This window comes from Chaetodon trifascialis, chromosome 4 (genome assembly GCF_039877785.1).
Source record: "Chaetodon trifascialis isolate fChaTrf1 chromosome 4, fChaTrf1.hap1, whole genome shotgun sequence".
Taxonomy (NCBI): domain Eukaryota; kingdom Metazoa; phylum Chordata; class Actinopteri; order Chaetodontiformes; family Chaetodontidae; genus Chaetodon; species Chaetodon trifascialis.
Genome location: NC_092059.1, coordinates 25246584 through 25262908, shown reverse-complemented (window position 1 = coordinate 25262908; position 16325 = coordinate 25246584). Strand labels below are relative to the sequence as shown.

Genomic DNA, 16325 nt, shown 5'->3' with positions numbered 1-16325 from the left:
GGACAGTGACAGGGTGAGGACGACCTTCTGCTGTCTGTTAAAACTCCACAGCTGGGAGACTTTGAGACTCTGGGCAAAAAAGCAGCCTACAAGATCAGTGTGAAGGTTTAAAAACTTACGCTCTCTGGCGGGGGTGAAGGTGTCGAGGTGGACAGAGTTTTTTGGCAGGGGATCTTCCCCGAGGGGCTGTTGGCGGTCCCTGTACAAACCCCCTGTTGATAAACGGATGGGTGACCTCCAGTGGAGGATTGTACATGGGGCCATAGCTACGAACATGTATCTAGTGCACCTCGATGCTGGCACAGGGGACAACTGCCCCTTCTGCTCACGGACAGAAACAGTGTTCTAGACTGAGTCTGCTCTTAAACAGGCTACATTTATGGTTTCAGGATTTGGGAGAGCACTTTTCTTTGAGTCTTTTCATTTACGGTCCACGCTGCTCTGCACAGAAACAGACAGTACACACTCTGATGAACTTCATCTCAGGACTGGCCAAACTAACAATCTGGAAGACCAGGAAGAACCATGTGAGGGGTAGGGGCCTGAGGACAAGGTGCAGATGCTGACTGGGCAGCTGGCAGCATGGCTCAGGGTGGACTTTGCTTTCTACAGCCTTGTTAGGAAAACGGACATGTTTGTAAACATTTGGGCTGTGAAGGACGTGTTGTGTTCAGTCAGAGACGACTGTTTGGTGCTCAATTTTTAACTTGTTGTTGTTATGAATTAATTTTGTGACGTCAGAGGATTGATGTTGACTGGATGAATTGGAAATAAAGGTAGTTTTAAAATTCTCTCTCTCTCTCTCTCTCTCTCTCTCTCTCTCTCTCTCTCTCTCTCTCTCTCTCTCTCTCTCTCTCTCTACTGCCTCCTTCTCCCCTCTCTCTACTGCCTCCTTCTCCCCTCTTAGAAACCAACCAGCCCCCGCCAGTCACGTCTGCTCAGTGACTTCAAATCAAACACTGACACCTTGTGGTGACCCAATGAAAGTACAGCACCTTCAGTTTCTACACTTGCTCGTTAATATCAGCTCCACCTTCACCAGCTGCAACATTAAAGTGGTGAACACATTAATGTATCACTGATTATAATCTGATAATATATATTATTCAGAATGATTGGCAATACTTTTGTACTTTTACTTCAATAAGATCTTAAATGCAGGATTTTTGCTGTACTTAAGTAATTTTACACAGTGGCATTACTACTTAAACTTCTGTAGCAGATCTGATCACTTCTTCCATCACTGTACGACTGCCTATGTTGGGGGAATAAAAAGTAAAATAAAACTTTGAGTGACTCCAAAGTGGGCTGTGTGAACATGAGGCTGAAGACTACAACTTTGAAAGTGAAACAAATCTTGGTATGTAGAGCTAGAAAGAAGTACTTTTACCAGACCTGTGTGGCTGCAGGTCAGTGGCTCAAGGCTGCATTAGCCGTTACTAGCATAAGCATCCAATCCCCAATCAAACTGACCAGAAAAGACATGATATCTCTGGTTCTGCTGCATCAATTTTGATCTTAATTTTCAAACTGTGCATCATGAGGTCAGCAATATTTTAAAGATTGCAATGGTGGCAAAAGTATACAAGAAATCAACATACTGTATCTTTTAATATTAACAGGGAATTATGTCATACATGCACTGTGCAAGGCAACTTTTAAAACTTTAAAATATGACTGCCAGTTAAACTTCAAACACAGCAAAATGTTTTTAGTCTTTGTTTGTTTGTTTGTTTGTTTGTTTGTTTGGTTGGTTGGTTGGTTGGTTGGTTGGTTGGTTGGTTGGTTGGTTGGTTGGTTGTTTTCTGAGGTGTTCCTGAGCTGATTTACCATCATCTATGATTAGTTTTATTTTTATTCCTGCTGTGAGCAGCTCCTTCCTTTCCATTCTGTGCATTGCATTTTAGGACAATAGTGTCCCTCAGCAGCACACTTAAAAATCACACATTAATTAGTCTGAATTTTGGCATTTTTCCAGTGTGAACACACCACATACTCAAAACCTGATTATAATTAATATGCAGCATTTGGGCACAGCTTTAGTTTATATTGCTTCCACTATAAAAACAAAACTGAAAGACAGCTTGTGTAGATGATGAGTGAATGAAGTTTATTGAAATTTAAAAAGCTCCAGGTCTTCAGTTCTGCAGCATAGCCTGAAAGATAAGAAAAAAAAGTTAGAAATACTGAAAAGGCAGGTAAAATTAGGAAATAAACAGATTAGCTTCACAGGTCAAATGAGGAGAGACTGCACTTTCATTCTGAGGTGTTGTGTAGCTACTGTTTTAATATTACTGAGACATTGTTATTGCACCTTTGTATATTTTTTGTGGCAGATAAAGGATCACAGCCATGATATTAGATACTGTATACTAGTCCTTCCAAACACAAGGACCAGCCTTCAAGGACCACCAAAAATACAAGTCTCTTAATGACTTTATGACTTTTCTTTATGGTAATTCATTTATTTAGTTAACTATTTACTTATATGTTATATGTTCTGTTTTGTTTTTTTTTTTAATTTGGACCAACATAAATGCAAGGGCTCAAATATTGAGACGTAAATGTCTGCAATGGGCCTGTATTATATCTTTGTGTGTTCTGTTTTTTTTGTTTTGTTTTGTTTTGTTTTGTTTTGGGTTTTTTTGACTGGATCTGTTGCTAATAATTTCCCATGGTTACGCCAGCTGTGTTTTTTCTCTGACAGAAACTCACATCAGCAATCCAGTCGGTGAAGGAAGAGGTGCGAGTGAACACCGTGGGCTTCTTGATGGCGTTGCATCCTAGACCAGAGACGAAGCTGGTAACCCCCTGCACGTACCATTTGCCATCAGCACCCTTGCAGTTCAGAGGGCCTCCTGAATCTCCCTGCAGACACAGACAGAGGACAGGTGAAGGCAACAGATGCATTCAGGGTGAACCTGCTGTTCTTATTGTGTTGTGATGACCAGATGAGGGGAGCGGTACATACAAAGCAGCCAGAGCGAATATCACCACCAGCACAGATCATTGTGGTCTTCAGACCGCGGCCCCACCAATCCCTGCGGCTGCAGATGTCATGGCCGACCACAGGGAGGAGAGCCTGCTGGAGCTGCGAGGCAGGAGGACCATGTGCTGGGAAATAAGGAGACAGATTGAAATTAGATAAGCCAATTTATTATTCTATTTAAATTCAGAACAAACTGACATTAAACTGGTGGAGTACAGTCCCATCAATGAGTTTATAATGTCTTATAGGTCAGAATAAGTGTGCCGTCACATTTCAGACACTTACTGGAGATTCTTCCCCAGCCAGTGACGTAGCAGGGGTCGTTGTGAGAAGCGATCTCTCCGCTCTGTGGCACACAGGAGGGCTTCACCTTGTCGTTCAGTTCGGCAGGTGAGGCCAGTTTGATCATCGCAATGTCATTACTGAGCAGCAAGAAAATCGTTTTAAAACATAAAGAAACAACTCACGGAAAAAATATAGTGAATAAATGTCAAATTGACATTAACATTAATATAGTGACAGGACATGTTGGGCATCAAAACAGTTTGCTAGCATGAATTAAAAGCATTTGTAATAATAGATGTTACTTATTCTGCAGCCTCAGATCTTCAGGCAGGAAGTTCTAGAGCTGAGGAGCCCTGACCGCACAAACCAGGTCACCTTTAGTCCTGAACCTGGACTTCTGAACAGCCAGCAGAGTCCTGTCTGAGGATCTGAGGCTCATGGCTCACAGGTGAGCAGTAATTCAGTAATATAACTGGGAGCTAAACCATTAGGTACTTTAAAGGTAATCAGTAAAATATCAGAATGCTATCAGAAAAGCTGAGCAGCTGTGTTTCTGATAAAAAAAAAAAAAAGTTTATATAAAAAGTATTCATATAAAATGATATAAAATTTTTGAGATGCTTTCTGAGATGTTCCTCATTTGATTTGAGTTGAGTTGAAACATGATTTAACAACTTTTGGACCTCGTTTGTTAAATGAAAGGTCTCTTTCTATTATTCCACCCTGGTTTCTGGTTCAGGGTGGTTGGAACTTTGTTGCCAGGGAGCCAGTATTTTCAGAAAATTGAGATGGACTTTGGATGACCAAAAAGAATGATTTCAGAATTGTTTTCATGTAGCTGGAGAACATTTTGGAACAATCAGTATATTATTTCTGAAAGAAAGGATAGGAAGTGGAAGAAAGTGTCTTCTTCATTGGTTGTAAAAGGACACACATCTGTGTCGTCTGCATGACAGTGACCAAAAAAATCAATTAGTCCAAATTTGTGAAATGTCACTGTCTTGTTTTTCAATTTGACACATAAGCTAAAAGCAGCTGTATGGAGGAGTTACACACTCTTACCCACAACCCACGCAGGTCTCGTCCCACTTGGGATGAACCACAATCTTCTCCACACTTCTGATCTGCTCATAGCCCTCCTCTTTGGTCAGGTCGTGTTTGCCCAGCACCACACGGTAGGTATGTCTGATACAAACATAGACACACACACTTTAGATAAAACCTTCATCTGACATGAGAATGACAGTAAACTGTAACCTACCCGATGCAGTGGGCAGCCGTCAAGACCCAGTTAGGAGTGAGCAGAGTGCCTCCACAGTTGTGAGAATACCTAGAGCCTTTGAGATACTGCAGAGAAACCTGTGAAACACACGAGAGACAGATTTAGAGCCACACATCACTTAGAGACATTAATACAGAGGAACAATACATTGTTTTAACTTTATTATGCTGTTTTTTGTGTGTTCTTGTCAGAAGCAACTGTTTTAATAATGTGATTTAACATGTTGTGAGATGTATGGATGCATGTGCAGTATGTATCTTCTATCAGGCCATACATGTGGTTTTATACGCAGTGGTGACAGAGAACGATCTCTGGACAGTCAGTGTTTTTTGGAAATTGCTTGTCAGTGACAAAACCAGATGACTAATTCTGAATAATTAGTTTTCTTGATCACATACCTGTGCTGTGCTTTGTTTCATGTTTGTTACTCTCTTTATGAATGACTCTGTGTGTCATTTCAATCCTGTTATTTCATTGTATCTTTAATCAGAATCAGAAATCCTTTATTTACCCCCGAGGGGAAATTGTTTAATTGTTTATTGTTTTAACAGGGTGTTGCAGAAAATAATATGTAGCAGACCTGCCCATTCATCTGCATTACGAACTACAATCATTTGAAACAATCAGAAATATTCAAACAGAGGCCTAATTTAAGAGATATGATTAAAGAAAAATGTGAAGTAGATGGCAAATCTTTATCACCTCATCTGTCATATGGCCTGATTATTAACAACTCACCTGCCAGGGCCAGCTGTTGGGTCGAGCATCTTCCCCGTTCACCACACGGCTCATCAAGGGCTGATAGGAGGGTGTGCCACACCCGTAGGCTGGGCCACAGAAAGAGCTGAAGTTACAAAGCCTGACTGATACTGAAAGCTATAACACTGACTGGAACTGTTTCTCAGGGATTAGGTTGGTCTTCCTATATGCAAACTTCAGGGGGAAAAACTCATTCTGAATTATTTAATCGCAGCAGCAGGTTGCATATTCAGAGGCGTTGTAGTGACCTGAAGGGCTTAGAAACCCAGCTTTAATTTATCATTATTATTATTATTATTATTATTATTCATGGATTCCTGGCACAAAACACTTTTAAAGAGGTTTTGCCCCAACAGAGAGACAAAAACCCAGAGTAGCATAAGGAGAGCTGAGGTCACACTCAATGACTGGAGGCATGATCAGTCACTCACTTAGATCATATTCTGAAACATTTGCTTCCCTTCATCTACTTGCTTTTCTAATCCCTCCTGAAGATAAGTTTGACCAACTTGTCAGGAGAGTAAGGCCATGATAAAACTGTGTATTAGTCTGTAAATCTTAAATCCAGTGCAGTGGCACACACAGGCCGGACCGCTGTCAGTGTCACAAGTCTAACTTGGAGGTAGAGGTGACCCGCGTTAAATCATGTGGATGAGACTCACCGTAGGCAGCAAACAGCAGGACAAAGGCAACTTTCATCATGGTTCCTGACAGTAGAGTGTCTGAGAGTGTTTTACGGCTTTTATACTCTCAAAACTGAACGGTAATCAGAGATAAACACACAAATGCACCCACACAGTCCAGTCTTTGACCTGGGAAACTCTGCTACCTGCTGCATGTGTTTCACTTGTCCTTACACACCCCCACTCATGAACACATGAATAAATAAGAATCTTTAATCACAATAACACAGAATTAGTTTTAGTTACATCATCGTTAACCAGCCTTAAAATCAACTGTGATGGAATAAAGGCTCAATGAAAATGTGGATGCCAATTAATAAATTAATTTGGCTGTTAAGCATTTAAAGTTTTTCATTTAATTCATCTTCATGTTGTCCAGAGTCTAGAAGGCTTCACAGAAACTACAGAAGTCCCAGCAGCTGAGTTGTTTTCAGTTCCTCTCCAGTCTATTTCAATCATCTTTCCACAGCAAGGCGACTTCCTGGAACTCTCAGCAGTCTTTGGTGTGAGCTGAAAGTCAGTTTGATCATAAGTTTGAGTGAGAGGTCCACAATGACTGCTACTTGTAAATAGTTTGCTTTTCCATACTGAACACTTCATCTTTGCTCGGTTTGGGGCTGTCTCTCTACTCCAGGATGATTCCCATTGAAAAGCTGAGGGAAGATGGTTACAGGAGGTTATAGGGGTGGTGAAGTTAAGATTTGTGCCGGCAATAAGCCACATCATGAAGACATGTATGCCTGATCAGAAGTATTTTCAAACAGTTAGTTAGCCATCTCTCATTTGACACATAGAAGACAGAATGTTCTCCTCTGCTTACTAAGACAGAGGCAATATTCAGTTTTTTCCCTTAAAATATTATGTCTTTTCCCTCAACGTGGCCCTGATATTTGTCATACTATTGTGATGAAAACCTAATAAAGATTCAGAGTTTAGAAGCTCACCAAGTGTGTGGGCAGCAAACTGGACACTTACCAGCTTGCATGTGAAACTGTAGCACTGATATATCTCACACTGGAGCATTTAGACAAGCCTAAAACTGCAGCTTCTTAAATGTTACATGTGGACTCATCAAGCAGACCTCTTATTGTTAAGGATGACTAAACCAGCACAAATAGTTAAAGTTAATCACACATGATCATTGTTGTACTTTTAGTTTAGGTTGTTATTTATATGGTGAGGATACGTTCCGAAAGTTGTCATTGGACAGCTTACATCTTCAATTTCAATAGTTATTATGAAGTATTAAACTCAGTTTTCATATGCAACACACACAATAATATTATGTTGTCAGTGATTTAATTAGTTCTTATCAAGGATTTGACATATATTTCTTTGGGGGATCAAGAAATAAATCATTCTTGTTACTGACAATGTAGATCTTAAGTAATTAAAAGATCAACAGTTAAAGACAGTGTTCCATTGGAGGTGCAAATCCTGTCACGCTATTTTAAGTGTGTGTCCTTGATATTTCTCTCAGGAAAATCTGTCCAGCAGGCGCAGGTGGAAAGAACGAAGGCATGCCAAGACCTCCTCCAGGGTGGCAGGAGGAGCCAAAACACACAGCCTGTAAGGGAAAGAAAACACACAGAACACTGCAGTAACATATCCAGGACATAAAGACATGCCTCTGCTTCAAGCAGCAGTCGCTGACTATGACCTGTCTTTACTGTTGTCAGCGTTCAACAGGTATTACACACTGATCCTCGGGCAGGGGGGCATCTTGTATCAGCAACATTCCCTCAGAGGACAGACTCATTGTGCACAAACATACTGAATTAGATAATAATCATGATAATACCTTTAATTGTACAGCAGCTCTGAATACAGGCTGTAAGTAACACAGCTTCACAATGTAGCCTCACCATGAAAAAAAAAAGATATATAAATTAATAGAAAATAACACACAGGCTCTTAAAGGTGCTCTTCAGTTATCCTGAAAGATTAGACCTTGGACCTTTCCAAGACTTTCCAGACGTTTACTTAAATTTCAAAGAGTCCTCAGTGTCCACAGGTGACACTGTTTTCCAATTCCAGTTCCAAAAATTATAAACATATCCCGTGCCAAAAATTCCCTCATTCTCTAAAATCTCAAAAATGTTCTCATGTTCAAAAGCATCTTAATTTTCCCTAAAACTTGCATAAAATGAAAATAAGGTGTCCTCACTTTGAAAAATATCCTGCTTTTCCCAGAATATCCTCACTTTCCAACACTTCCAAAAATGTCCTCAGTCTGGAAGTCTGACGCTCAACACCTACACACACACAGCTGTTTCCCTCACCTGACATGATAGTTTTGATCTTCTTGTCCGTTCTCACAGCCCACTCCCAAACACAGACCTTCCTCTTCCAGTAGCCTCTGGCAGTAAAACACATCTGCCTCCATTCCCAACGCCTGAAATTAATAACAGAAACTTGTACCAACTGCAAGGAATCTCTTCACGACTTGTGAAGTGATCCAATTACTGTTAAAAATACAGCGTTACAATGTGTAATAATACGCACAACAGTGATTCTTATTAAATAATTTCTTATCACCAGTGATGCCCGTGAAGAAGAAAATATTTTTTGCTGTTTTTGTGCTTTTTAACCATCACATTAGAGGGTTACTCGTGTGTGTGTGTGTGTGTGTGTGTGTGTGTGTGTGTGTGTGTGTGTGTGTGTGTGTGTGTGTGTGTGTGTGTGTGTGTGTGTGTGTGTGTTTTCATTTTGACCTTGTAAATAATCCCTATGTTCACATTTGTAACTTAACCAACAAGCTTACATTTTGTGTATTTTTCAGCTGGCCATAACTGAAGATATTTGCTTTTCATTTTTGGTTTACAAACATTATTGATGTGATCTATTACAGCATCAGGAAGTACTGCAGCCAATAACTGTCCTCTGACCTTGGCCTCCTCTCTCATCCGAGGTGGTAAATGCAGACGGGCATAAAGAAAGACTCCCGCCATCGCTGGCTGGCAGCTCATCCCTGGTAGATCATTTAGGAGCTCACAGGCACGCTGAGCATTCTGGGCCAGAGTTGTCTGAATGTGAAGAATCTCCTTTGATTGAGAAGAAAGGGCACTGGTTACCATTTGTAAAAGCATAAGAGCTAGGTCTGGAGAGTCTCTTAAAAACTCCATGGTTATGTTGAGGCACTGACAGCACTTGTTTAATGTTTCTCACCAGTGTGTCATTATGAATGCACGTTGTGTATAACAGAATTTCCTGGGGACAGGGTTGCCTGAGGTAAACAGAGCTGCAAGTCGAGTGAACAATGAGCTTAGATTTGTCGATGGACCAGAAATACGACTCATAAATGCTGATGTGGCTTAAGGTCTGCTGGATGTATAAATGAGCAGCTGTTTGCTAACATGTTTTCCCTTCAACTTCATAAAGTAGGCCAGATGTTGTGTTTACTGCTGATTTGGCTGCTTTTCCCCTTACCTTTGTGTATGTTTCATAGGAAGGATCTCCAGCTGAGGGTGGATTGACCATTACCTCCAGACAGAGCTGAGGCAAAACTGGAGGGCTGGAAGTGGCCTGCATATTTCTCAAGTATTCATTGACTGCTGGATCCAAGTTGATTACCTCCATATAAGCTCCTCTCAGACCACACCTAAACACAGGGGGAGCACAGAAAAGAAAGTGCATTCAGACTAAACTTAAAGGGAAAATTTCACTGCACTTTATTCACAAGAACTGGGACACAGGAATTTATTACAGCCATATGCTATGTTTATTTAGTTCACTGGCAACATTTAATGAAAAGAAGTTGTAGGGAGGCAATTGAGGTGGATGTTGGACATAAAAAGCCAAGACTTTGACACTAGGCTTAGTTAATTCAGAACAGGAGATATTATGTTTTGCTTAAATTTGTTTAACCTCAATTACTTTTGTAATTATACAACCAGATTACTTATCTTTCCATGGCCATAATCAATTGAATTAACTTGGCTAGACATATGTAGAAATCATGGTTAAATAACAACAATATGTAAAATATGAAAGAAAAAAAAAGGTTCACTTAGAGCAGCATTATGTTTATTTCAAAATATTATTATTATATAAATATATATTAAATATATATTATTATTATTTTCCTCTTGTTTCTGGAGTCACAAAGTTTTGTAAACTGAAACATCAAAACCTCGAGTTGGTACATTTCAACTTGTGACGCAGTGTCTATATTAGTGATACTCACTCTCCCATGCAGGCGCTGGATACACTGTGGAAGGAAATCAGCTCTACTGTCTCCGAGTACTTTTTTTCCATCTCAAACAGGACTTTCTTATAGGAAATAAACTCTTTGTCCTGTCCATACACACTGTCCTGGTATACCTAGAGGGTGCAAAAGGACGTGAAAAAGGGAGTTTGTGTGTGAGACTAAAAACAGATCAACAAAAGTGTTTGAGTCTTGCGCAGCTTGTAATCACCTCTTCAGCCAACAGGACGAGGCCCTCAGTTGCAGCAAAATGAATCACTTCCTGTATTGTTTTCCTATCTTGCACATGACCTGGCAGGATGAATAGTAGTGAGTATCAAAGGGGAGGGGAGGGCAGGTAGGGAGATGAGTCAATGTGGATACTGTATGCAGTTTACCTGTGGGGTTTCCTGGGTTGCTGATATAAATGGCTCTGGGCTTACAGTGACCTTTTGCCTTCTTCAACGCTTGGTGCAGCTCGTCCAGGTCTAAAGCCCAGCCTTGATCCTCTATCAGCTGATATGGCACCAATGTCACTCCGGACATATCCAGCAGCATTGGCAGAGTGTGTGGGCAGGGCATCGGGGTCAACACACCTGTCTGGGTCTCCCCTTCCCCGCTGGCCATCAGGTGCAAAATCAGCTTAACACAATAAAGAATATAATTAACAACATGCAAAAATATATGTTTTCATTGTACATTAAAGTACCATTTGTATTGAGGATGAGTGTGGAACTTTCTCCTAACAGTTGCTGTTAACAAGACAAGATGATCACTGATGGACAGACTGATAGATTCTACAACCAGCATGGAAGCTATGTGAGGCTACAATTATACCATTGTAAGACGAAAAAAGTTGAGGTTAATAGTTTAGTTCCCATAATTAACAAGTTATGTTTAAGTAAAAAATGTAGTGGTGAGTGTTGCAAATCTTTTACGAATAAAAAAGCGAACTTTTTTTCAAAATGTAAGTTGTTGTTATGCTAATATGGTCATGATGACAATGTTTAACATACCAATGTTCAGCAGGTAATGTTTAGCATGTTTACTGTCTTAGTTAAGCGTAGTAGCATGTAAACAATTACTAAAATGCAATTCAGCGCTAATCACAGAGAGGTTTACCTTTGAGATTTTGATTCAAATGTCTCAGCAATCACTGGATGGATTGCCCTGAAATTTGGTGTAGACATTCATCCCTCCCACATGATTAACTGTAATAACTTTGGTGATCTTTAACTGTTTAAATAGTGCCATCATCAGGCAAATTGTAACCGGTCCAATACTTTGATTAATGGCTAAATACCTGCAAAATAAATGACATTCCATCACTCCACTGCACATTGCGTTTAGTGCTAATTCGCATGTGTTAACATGACTCACAGAGTTGTATCATGCATGTATACTCAGTCTATCTTTATGTTTTCTGTGCTGATTAATAAACTTTTATTCATAATGGACTATGCTGATGTGTATCATGGCCCTAAATAATTACCTTACAACTATCAACCTACTAATAATGCTCCAAAAAACATACAGACAGATTCTTCTGACAACCGCTAGACAAGATGATGTTTTCTGGATGTGAAGTCACTCCATCATCTCGCTTCATGATGAACTCAGCAACACTTTGCTGGACATGTGGTATACCACGGGACGTTGTGGAGTATGAACCTGTCAACCACAAAGTGGATAAAGGAGCCATGAGGGCAGAGGTGCCAGTCAAAGAAATTCCATGAACTATTTTGGGCTAAACATCTTAAATTATTGCAATTCATTCTCACCCACACTCCCTCCACCGCAGGCACCAAGAAGCTTCTGTGCTCTCTGCCTGACATCCACAGGAAGGCTCTGTTCTTTGAGGAGCTCAGGATACAAACACACTGCCAACAGCTGAGGAAACGAATGACAGGCACAGAGCGGCAGTTTGTAGCTGTCAGACTGATCACAGGGGATCAAGACAGGGGGTGCAGCAGAGACAAACATTTACAAGGAAAATATAAAACACCAACCTGCCGAACAAAGGAGATGGGAGCCATTCCTGCACTGTGGGGATCACCTGCACTGATATCAATCACCTTCTTGAAGGGTTTCTTTGCTCCCTGAGAAGAACACAGTGTGAGTTAGATATAAGCTCATGCTGGATGTATTTTTCAACCCTGACAGCCTAGTTTCATTCTTCCTTTTCTTTAACTGCCTAACATCCAATTTCCCTCCTTTTATTTCACCTCCTTAAGCCTTCAGAAACTTGTTATATAAGAGCACCTGATTTCACTCGAAGCGTTAGTATTATGTGTACATTCTGTATTAGCAGTGTTCATTTCTTCAACAAAAATTATGACATGAAACATTTGTTGTTTTTATCCCACAATGAAATCAAGACAAAAACTGAACACATGTCCAAAATATCTAGGACACTCAGCTCTGAAAAGCTGTGAGAAATAGTAGATTTTGCCTTCACATCTCTAATTATTCAGCATCCAGTAACTGAAGTGTAAATATCTGCCAGCAATACATGGTTTAGTGTGTAGTGTGTGTGGACCACCTCATACATAGCACAGCATTCTATGGATGTTGTATTTCCTAATTTCAAATTTGTAAGGTATGTATTTCAGGAGAAGCCTCATTAGAGAGACTTGTTTTAAAGGGAAAATGTTCACTTCTTGTAAAAGCCTTGCCTTGGTAATTGCTTAGACTATTTGTAAAATATGTCAAAGAACAAAATGTTCATCAAATATTTGAACTTTGTTTCAATTTTGGATCATCTAAAATTTAGATGTAGACCGCCCCTTAGATGACAGTTGAATCAATATTTTTTCAATACATTGTTTCAATATATAATCAATAAATGTAACTGCAGACGGTGGTTGAATCAATATTAATTCAGTCACTTACGGCTGAAAATCTAACATTTATTCAACATCAAGAAGCATGAATGATCGATGTTGAAAAGCTAACGCCAAACTGTACTGCTGCTGCAGTAAATGTTCAATAATGCCAATAATGTACGAAAGATGTGGGATATTCTAAGTTTTAAATAAAGTTTCTGGCTTAAGGTAAAAATGAGCAGACAACAACTGAAGGCACATGGATAGGAATCAATCAGGGAAGAGAGTAAGGTTGGAGATGGGAGCTAAACTGCACAGCTGGCTTAACTTTGTATGAAGATGTAACTGATGGCCTATGAAGAGTTAGAAAAGTGGGGAAAGGTCCAATTGGCATGCAGAGACTGACAAGTTTAATCAATCACATTATGACCGAAGGATGTGAAACATTTTAATGCTTGAATGGACTTTCCATCTAAAAGCATGAATGAGCAGATAGTCTTGAAAAATTGGAGCTGTACCCAACTCAGACTTATAAACCTTCAACTAAGAACAGAACATTATGGGAATCAGAAATAAGTCACATCTTGAGAACATTCCCACAACCAAAAAATAATGTTCCCAAAAGGTTTTGGGAGCTGAGTACATCCATCGCTCTGAGGTGTCGATGAGCTAACTACCCAGCAGTCAGGTGTGGGGCATCTATACATGGGACTGTAGAATCCCATTCTTTAGCAGCATTTTGTTGTAAAGGGCCAACTGGTATTAAGGTCAGTATTCCTGTGCCAAATACAATTAAAGACACCGCATAAAAGGCAGAGCAAAATCTAGCTTCCATACTCATCCTAAAAGCCTTTTCTCTTATAACCTCAAGAATGAACATACTCTTTAAAAATCCAAATAACAAAGTGTAAATAGAACCTATATTTTGGTTGTCAGATAGCTCTGTAACACTTGATTTAACAATCTACCTTGAGAAAACAAAAGGAAAGTTTATGATTAGATGCTGAAAAAGCAAAGTGTTGACCCAGGACCTGTCCACAACTGTGACAGTGTATAGTATGTACCCATGAGGTTTCCCATTCTCCCATTTTTTTTTTATAAACAAATGAGCCAGAGGCATTTTAGAGCAGAAAAACAAGTTGGTGTAGTTCAGTTTTGGACATAGAAACCCGAAGTATCCCCAAGCTGTTTTGGTCATGTGGACAGTTCATTCTGCACAACCAGTTAATGCGGAGACTCCAGCCAATGGGGGGGGGGGGGGGGGGGGGGGGGGGGGGGGGGCTGATCTATAATTTTAAGGCTTAGGCTTAAATTTTTTGTGCTTTATATTTTATATTTTTTTAAAGTAAAATGTAATTATGTTATTTTTTACATCTCTATAGATATTAAATACTTATATTTGCAAGTTTTAATTACAAAGTGTGTGGTGAGTCTATGAAATATGAGGCACTGTTACAGCTTACTGCCCACCTGTAAGGCCACGTAAAGTGGTTAAAATCAAGGCTTAGAAGCCCCTCAACGTTAAAAACTGCAAATATGTTAATGTGTCACTAACAACAATTCAATAACACGATGTATCGGATAATTTAACACTGACAGGGTCCATTCTTCATGAGAATTTTTACCTTTGAAAACTCAGGTAGCCTCCACGGTACAGTTAAAGGATGAAATAAGTGATTGGAATTGTATTGGAGCGTTACATACTAGTATTGCTGCTTTTACGTAAAGATCTGAACAGCTTCGTCTCCCATCACCGCTGATAATTGCTCAAGGAAAAAAAAAACAAAAAAAAAACAGAAACAACAGATAATACGTCGTTTCATTTAATGACATTAAAATATGCATCATCTCGTCTTCTGTAGTCCACTTTGGTGAAATCAAATAGTGAAAATCGTGCAGATTAGTTCAGGTGTGTTTCATGTCCGACTCACCTGTCTGATCTCCTCTGTGATGCGAGCAGCCACACTTTGCAGGCTCGTTGGGGCTCTGATCCCCCGCACCCTGGGGTTCACCTCCCGCACAGAACTCATCTCTTCTGTGTGACTGATAAGATTTCCGTGGAATCGGTGCCCAATAAGCTAGGCCACTAAAGGTGAGGTCTCCGTGATAATATGAGGGTGTGGTGTGCTGTGCTGTGGTATGTGCATGTGTGCGCACAGTTGGTCTCTTAACACGTGGGAAAACCACACAGATGAGCTGTGGGTGTGAAGACATCATCAACCCAGCATGGAGATTCCCTCAGAAAAAACACATTTTCTTTCTCTCAATTCATTGCATTTGTGCTTCTGTCTGGAACAGATGGGAGGGATTCAGATGAATTCATACTATTAATATTAATATTAATATTAATATTAATATTAATGATATCATTAATATCATTATAACTTTACTGCTAGTATCTGATGTTTTTGGATTAATATTACTGCTGCACTCACATGTATTTTACTGCTGTAAATGTTTAAGGTTGAGCTTATTTCAACTACTTTAGAAACTGTTGGGTAGTTTAAGCTACAGCAATGCATCATATTCATCATATAAGGTATCCATAAGATAAGATATTTTTTCTGAGATGTAGTGGAATTGACAGATAAAGTTGCATAAAATAGGAATGGTCAAGTAAAGTACAAGCACCTCACATTTGGACTTAAGTGCAGTACTTGATTAAATGTTATTAGTTACATTCCACTGATGTAAACAGATTAATTAAGACATAAACGGGCTTACTTAATATTCATGTGTGATCAATTTCTGCCACCAAATAGTTGAAAACAGACAAAAGACGCCTCAAAGTGTCAATCCAATTTTACTGTCAGTTTTGTAATATCAGTTGGATGTTTGACTCACATCATTGATGGGTAAGTGTGTGGAAATTTTTCTGCCACGGCACAGGAGAACCAAAGAAAATAAAGTTTCACTAACATTAACATAGACCCCTCCAGGGTGAGCATACAATAGACAGAGCGGGTGGAGACCGGAGGAGCAGGCTCCTAAGTATCTCAGTCTGTGTCTTACCTCAGATAGTGCCTGTCAGTAGTTTTATTGTTTGATACCCTGCTCCTACAAACACACTTTTTTTCCTCCAGTAACCTCTGACAGTACACAACATCTGTAGGTGTGGAGAGTCATGAGGAGCATCACTGGCAGTCAACCAAATGCGGGGTTTCAACAGCCCAACCTGAAAGTGATCCCTTACCCCCCAATAAATACTACCAGCACACACACCCCTCCACCCCCAACCGTCACAGCTGGCCAGGTAAGAAGAGGCCTCCAAAGACTACACCCAGGAAAGGCTACTGGCTGCCCAACTGCATAAGCA

At 40.0% G+C, this 16325-nt stretch overlaps 2 protein-coding genes across 2 annotated transcripts; both read right to left on the bottom strand.

Moving 5' to 3' along the window:
• Window positions 1-2084: 2084 nt before the first annotated feature.
• LOC139329973 (chymotrypsin-like elastase family member 3B) lies at window positions 2085-6017 on the bottom strand. The gene is made up of 8 exons (XM_070960650.1): window positions 5978-6017; window positions 5295-5383; window positions 4536-4633; window positions 4337-4459; window positions 3275-3411; window positions 2972-3114; window positions 2716-2868; window positions 2085-2156 (listed from the first exon to the last, which is right to left on the bottom strand). Exons 1-8 carry the CDS (start codon window positions 6015-6017, stop codon window positions 2139-2141), a joined length of 801 nt encoding a protein of 266 aa, XP_070816751.1. The 3' UTR covers window positions 2085-2138.
• Window positions 6018-6194: 177 nt separating this feature from the next.
• LOC139330549 (alanine aminotransferase 2-like) lies at window positions 6195-15196 on the bottom strand. The gene is made up of 11 exons (XM_070961510.1): window positions 14941-15196; window positions 12194-12283; window positions 11966-12074; window positions 11719-11855; window positions 10583-10826; window positions 10417-10496; window positions 10185-10321; window positions 9428-9599; window positions 8887-9042; window positions 8281-8393; window positions 6195-7565 (listed from the first exon to the last, which is right to left on the bottom strand). Exons 1-11 carry the CDS (start codon window positions 15037-15039, stop codon window positions 7475-7477), a joined length of 1428 nt encoding a protein of 475 aa, XP_070817611.1. The 5' UTR covers window positions 15040-15196; the 3' UTR covers window positions 6195-7474.
• Between the last annotated feature and the right edge of the window lie 1129 nt (window positions 15197-16325).

What these genes read in the sequence shown, in the direction of transcription:
- LOC139329973 (XM_070960650.1), bottom strand. Translation starts at nt 6,017, where the DNA reads ATGATGAAAGTTGCCTTTGTCCTGCTGTTTGCTGCCTACG. An exon ending in ACGGCTGCCCACTGCATCGG is followed by an intron (nt 4,460 to 4,535) that starts GTAGGTTACAGT and finishes TGTTTGTATCAG; the next exon opens with ACATACCTACCGTGTGGTGC. An exon ending in ATATTCGCTCTGGCTGCTTT is followed by an intron (nt 2,869 to 2,971) that starts GTATGTACCGCT and finishes CTGTGTCTGCAG; the next exon opens with GGAGATTCAGGAGGCCCTCT.
- LOC139330549 (XM_070961510.1), bottom strand. Translation starts at nt 15,039, where the DNA reads ATGAGTTCTGTGCGGGAGGTGAACCCCAGGGTGCGGGGGATCAGAGCC. An exon ending in CCATCTCCTTTGTTCGGCAG is followed by an intron (nt 12,075 to 12,193) that starts GTTGGTGTTTTA and finishes TCGTTTCCTCAG; the next exon opens with CTGTTGGCAGTGTGTTTGTA. An exon ending in GGATGAGAGAGGAGGCCAAG is followed by an intron (nt 8,394 to 8,886) that starts GTCAGAGGACAG and finishes TATTAATTTCAG; the next exon opens with GCGTTGGGAATGGAGGCAGA.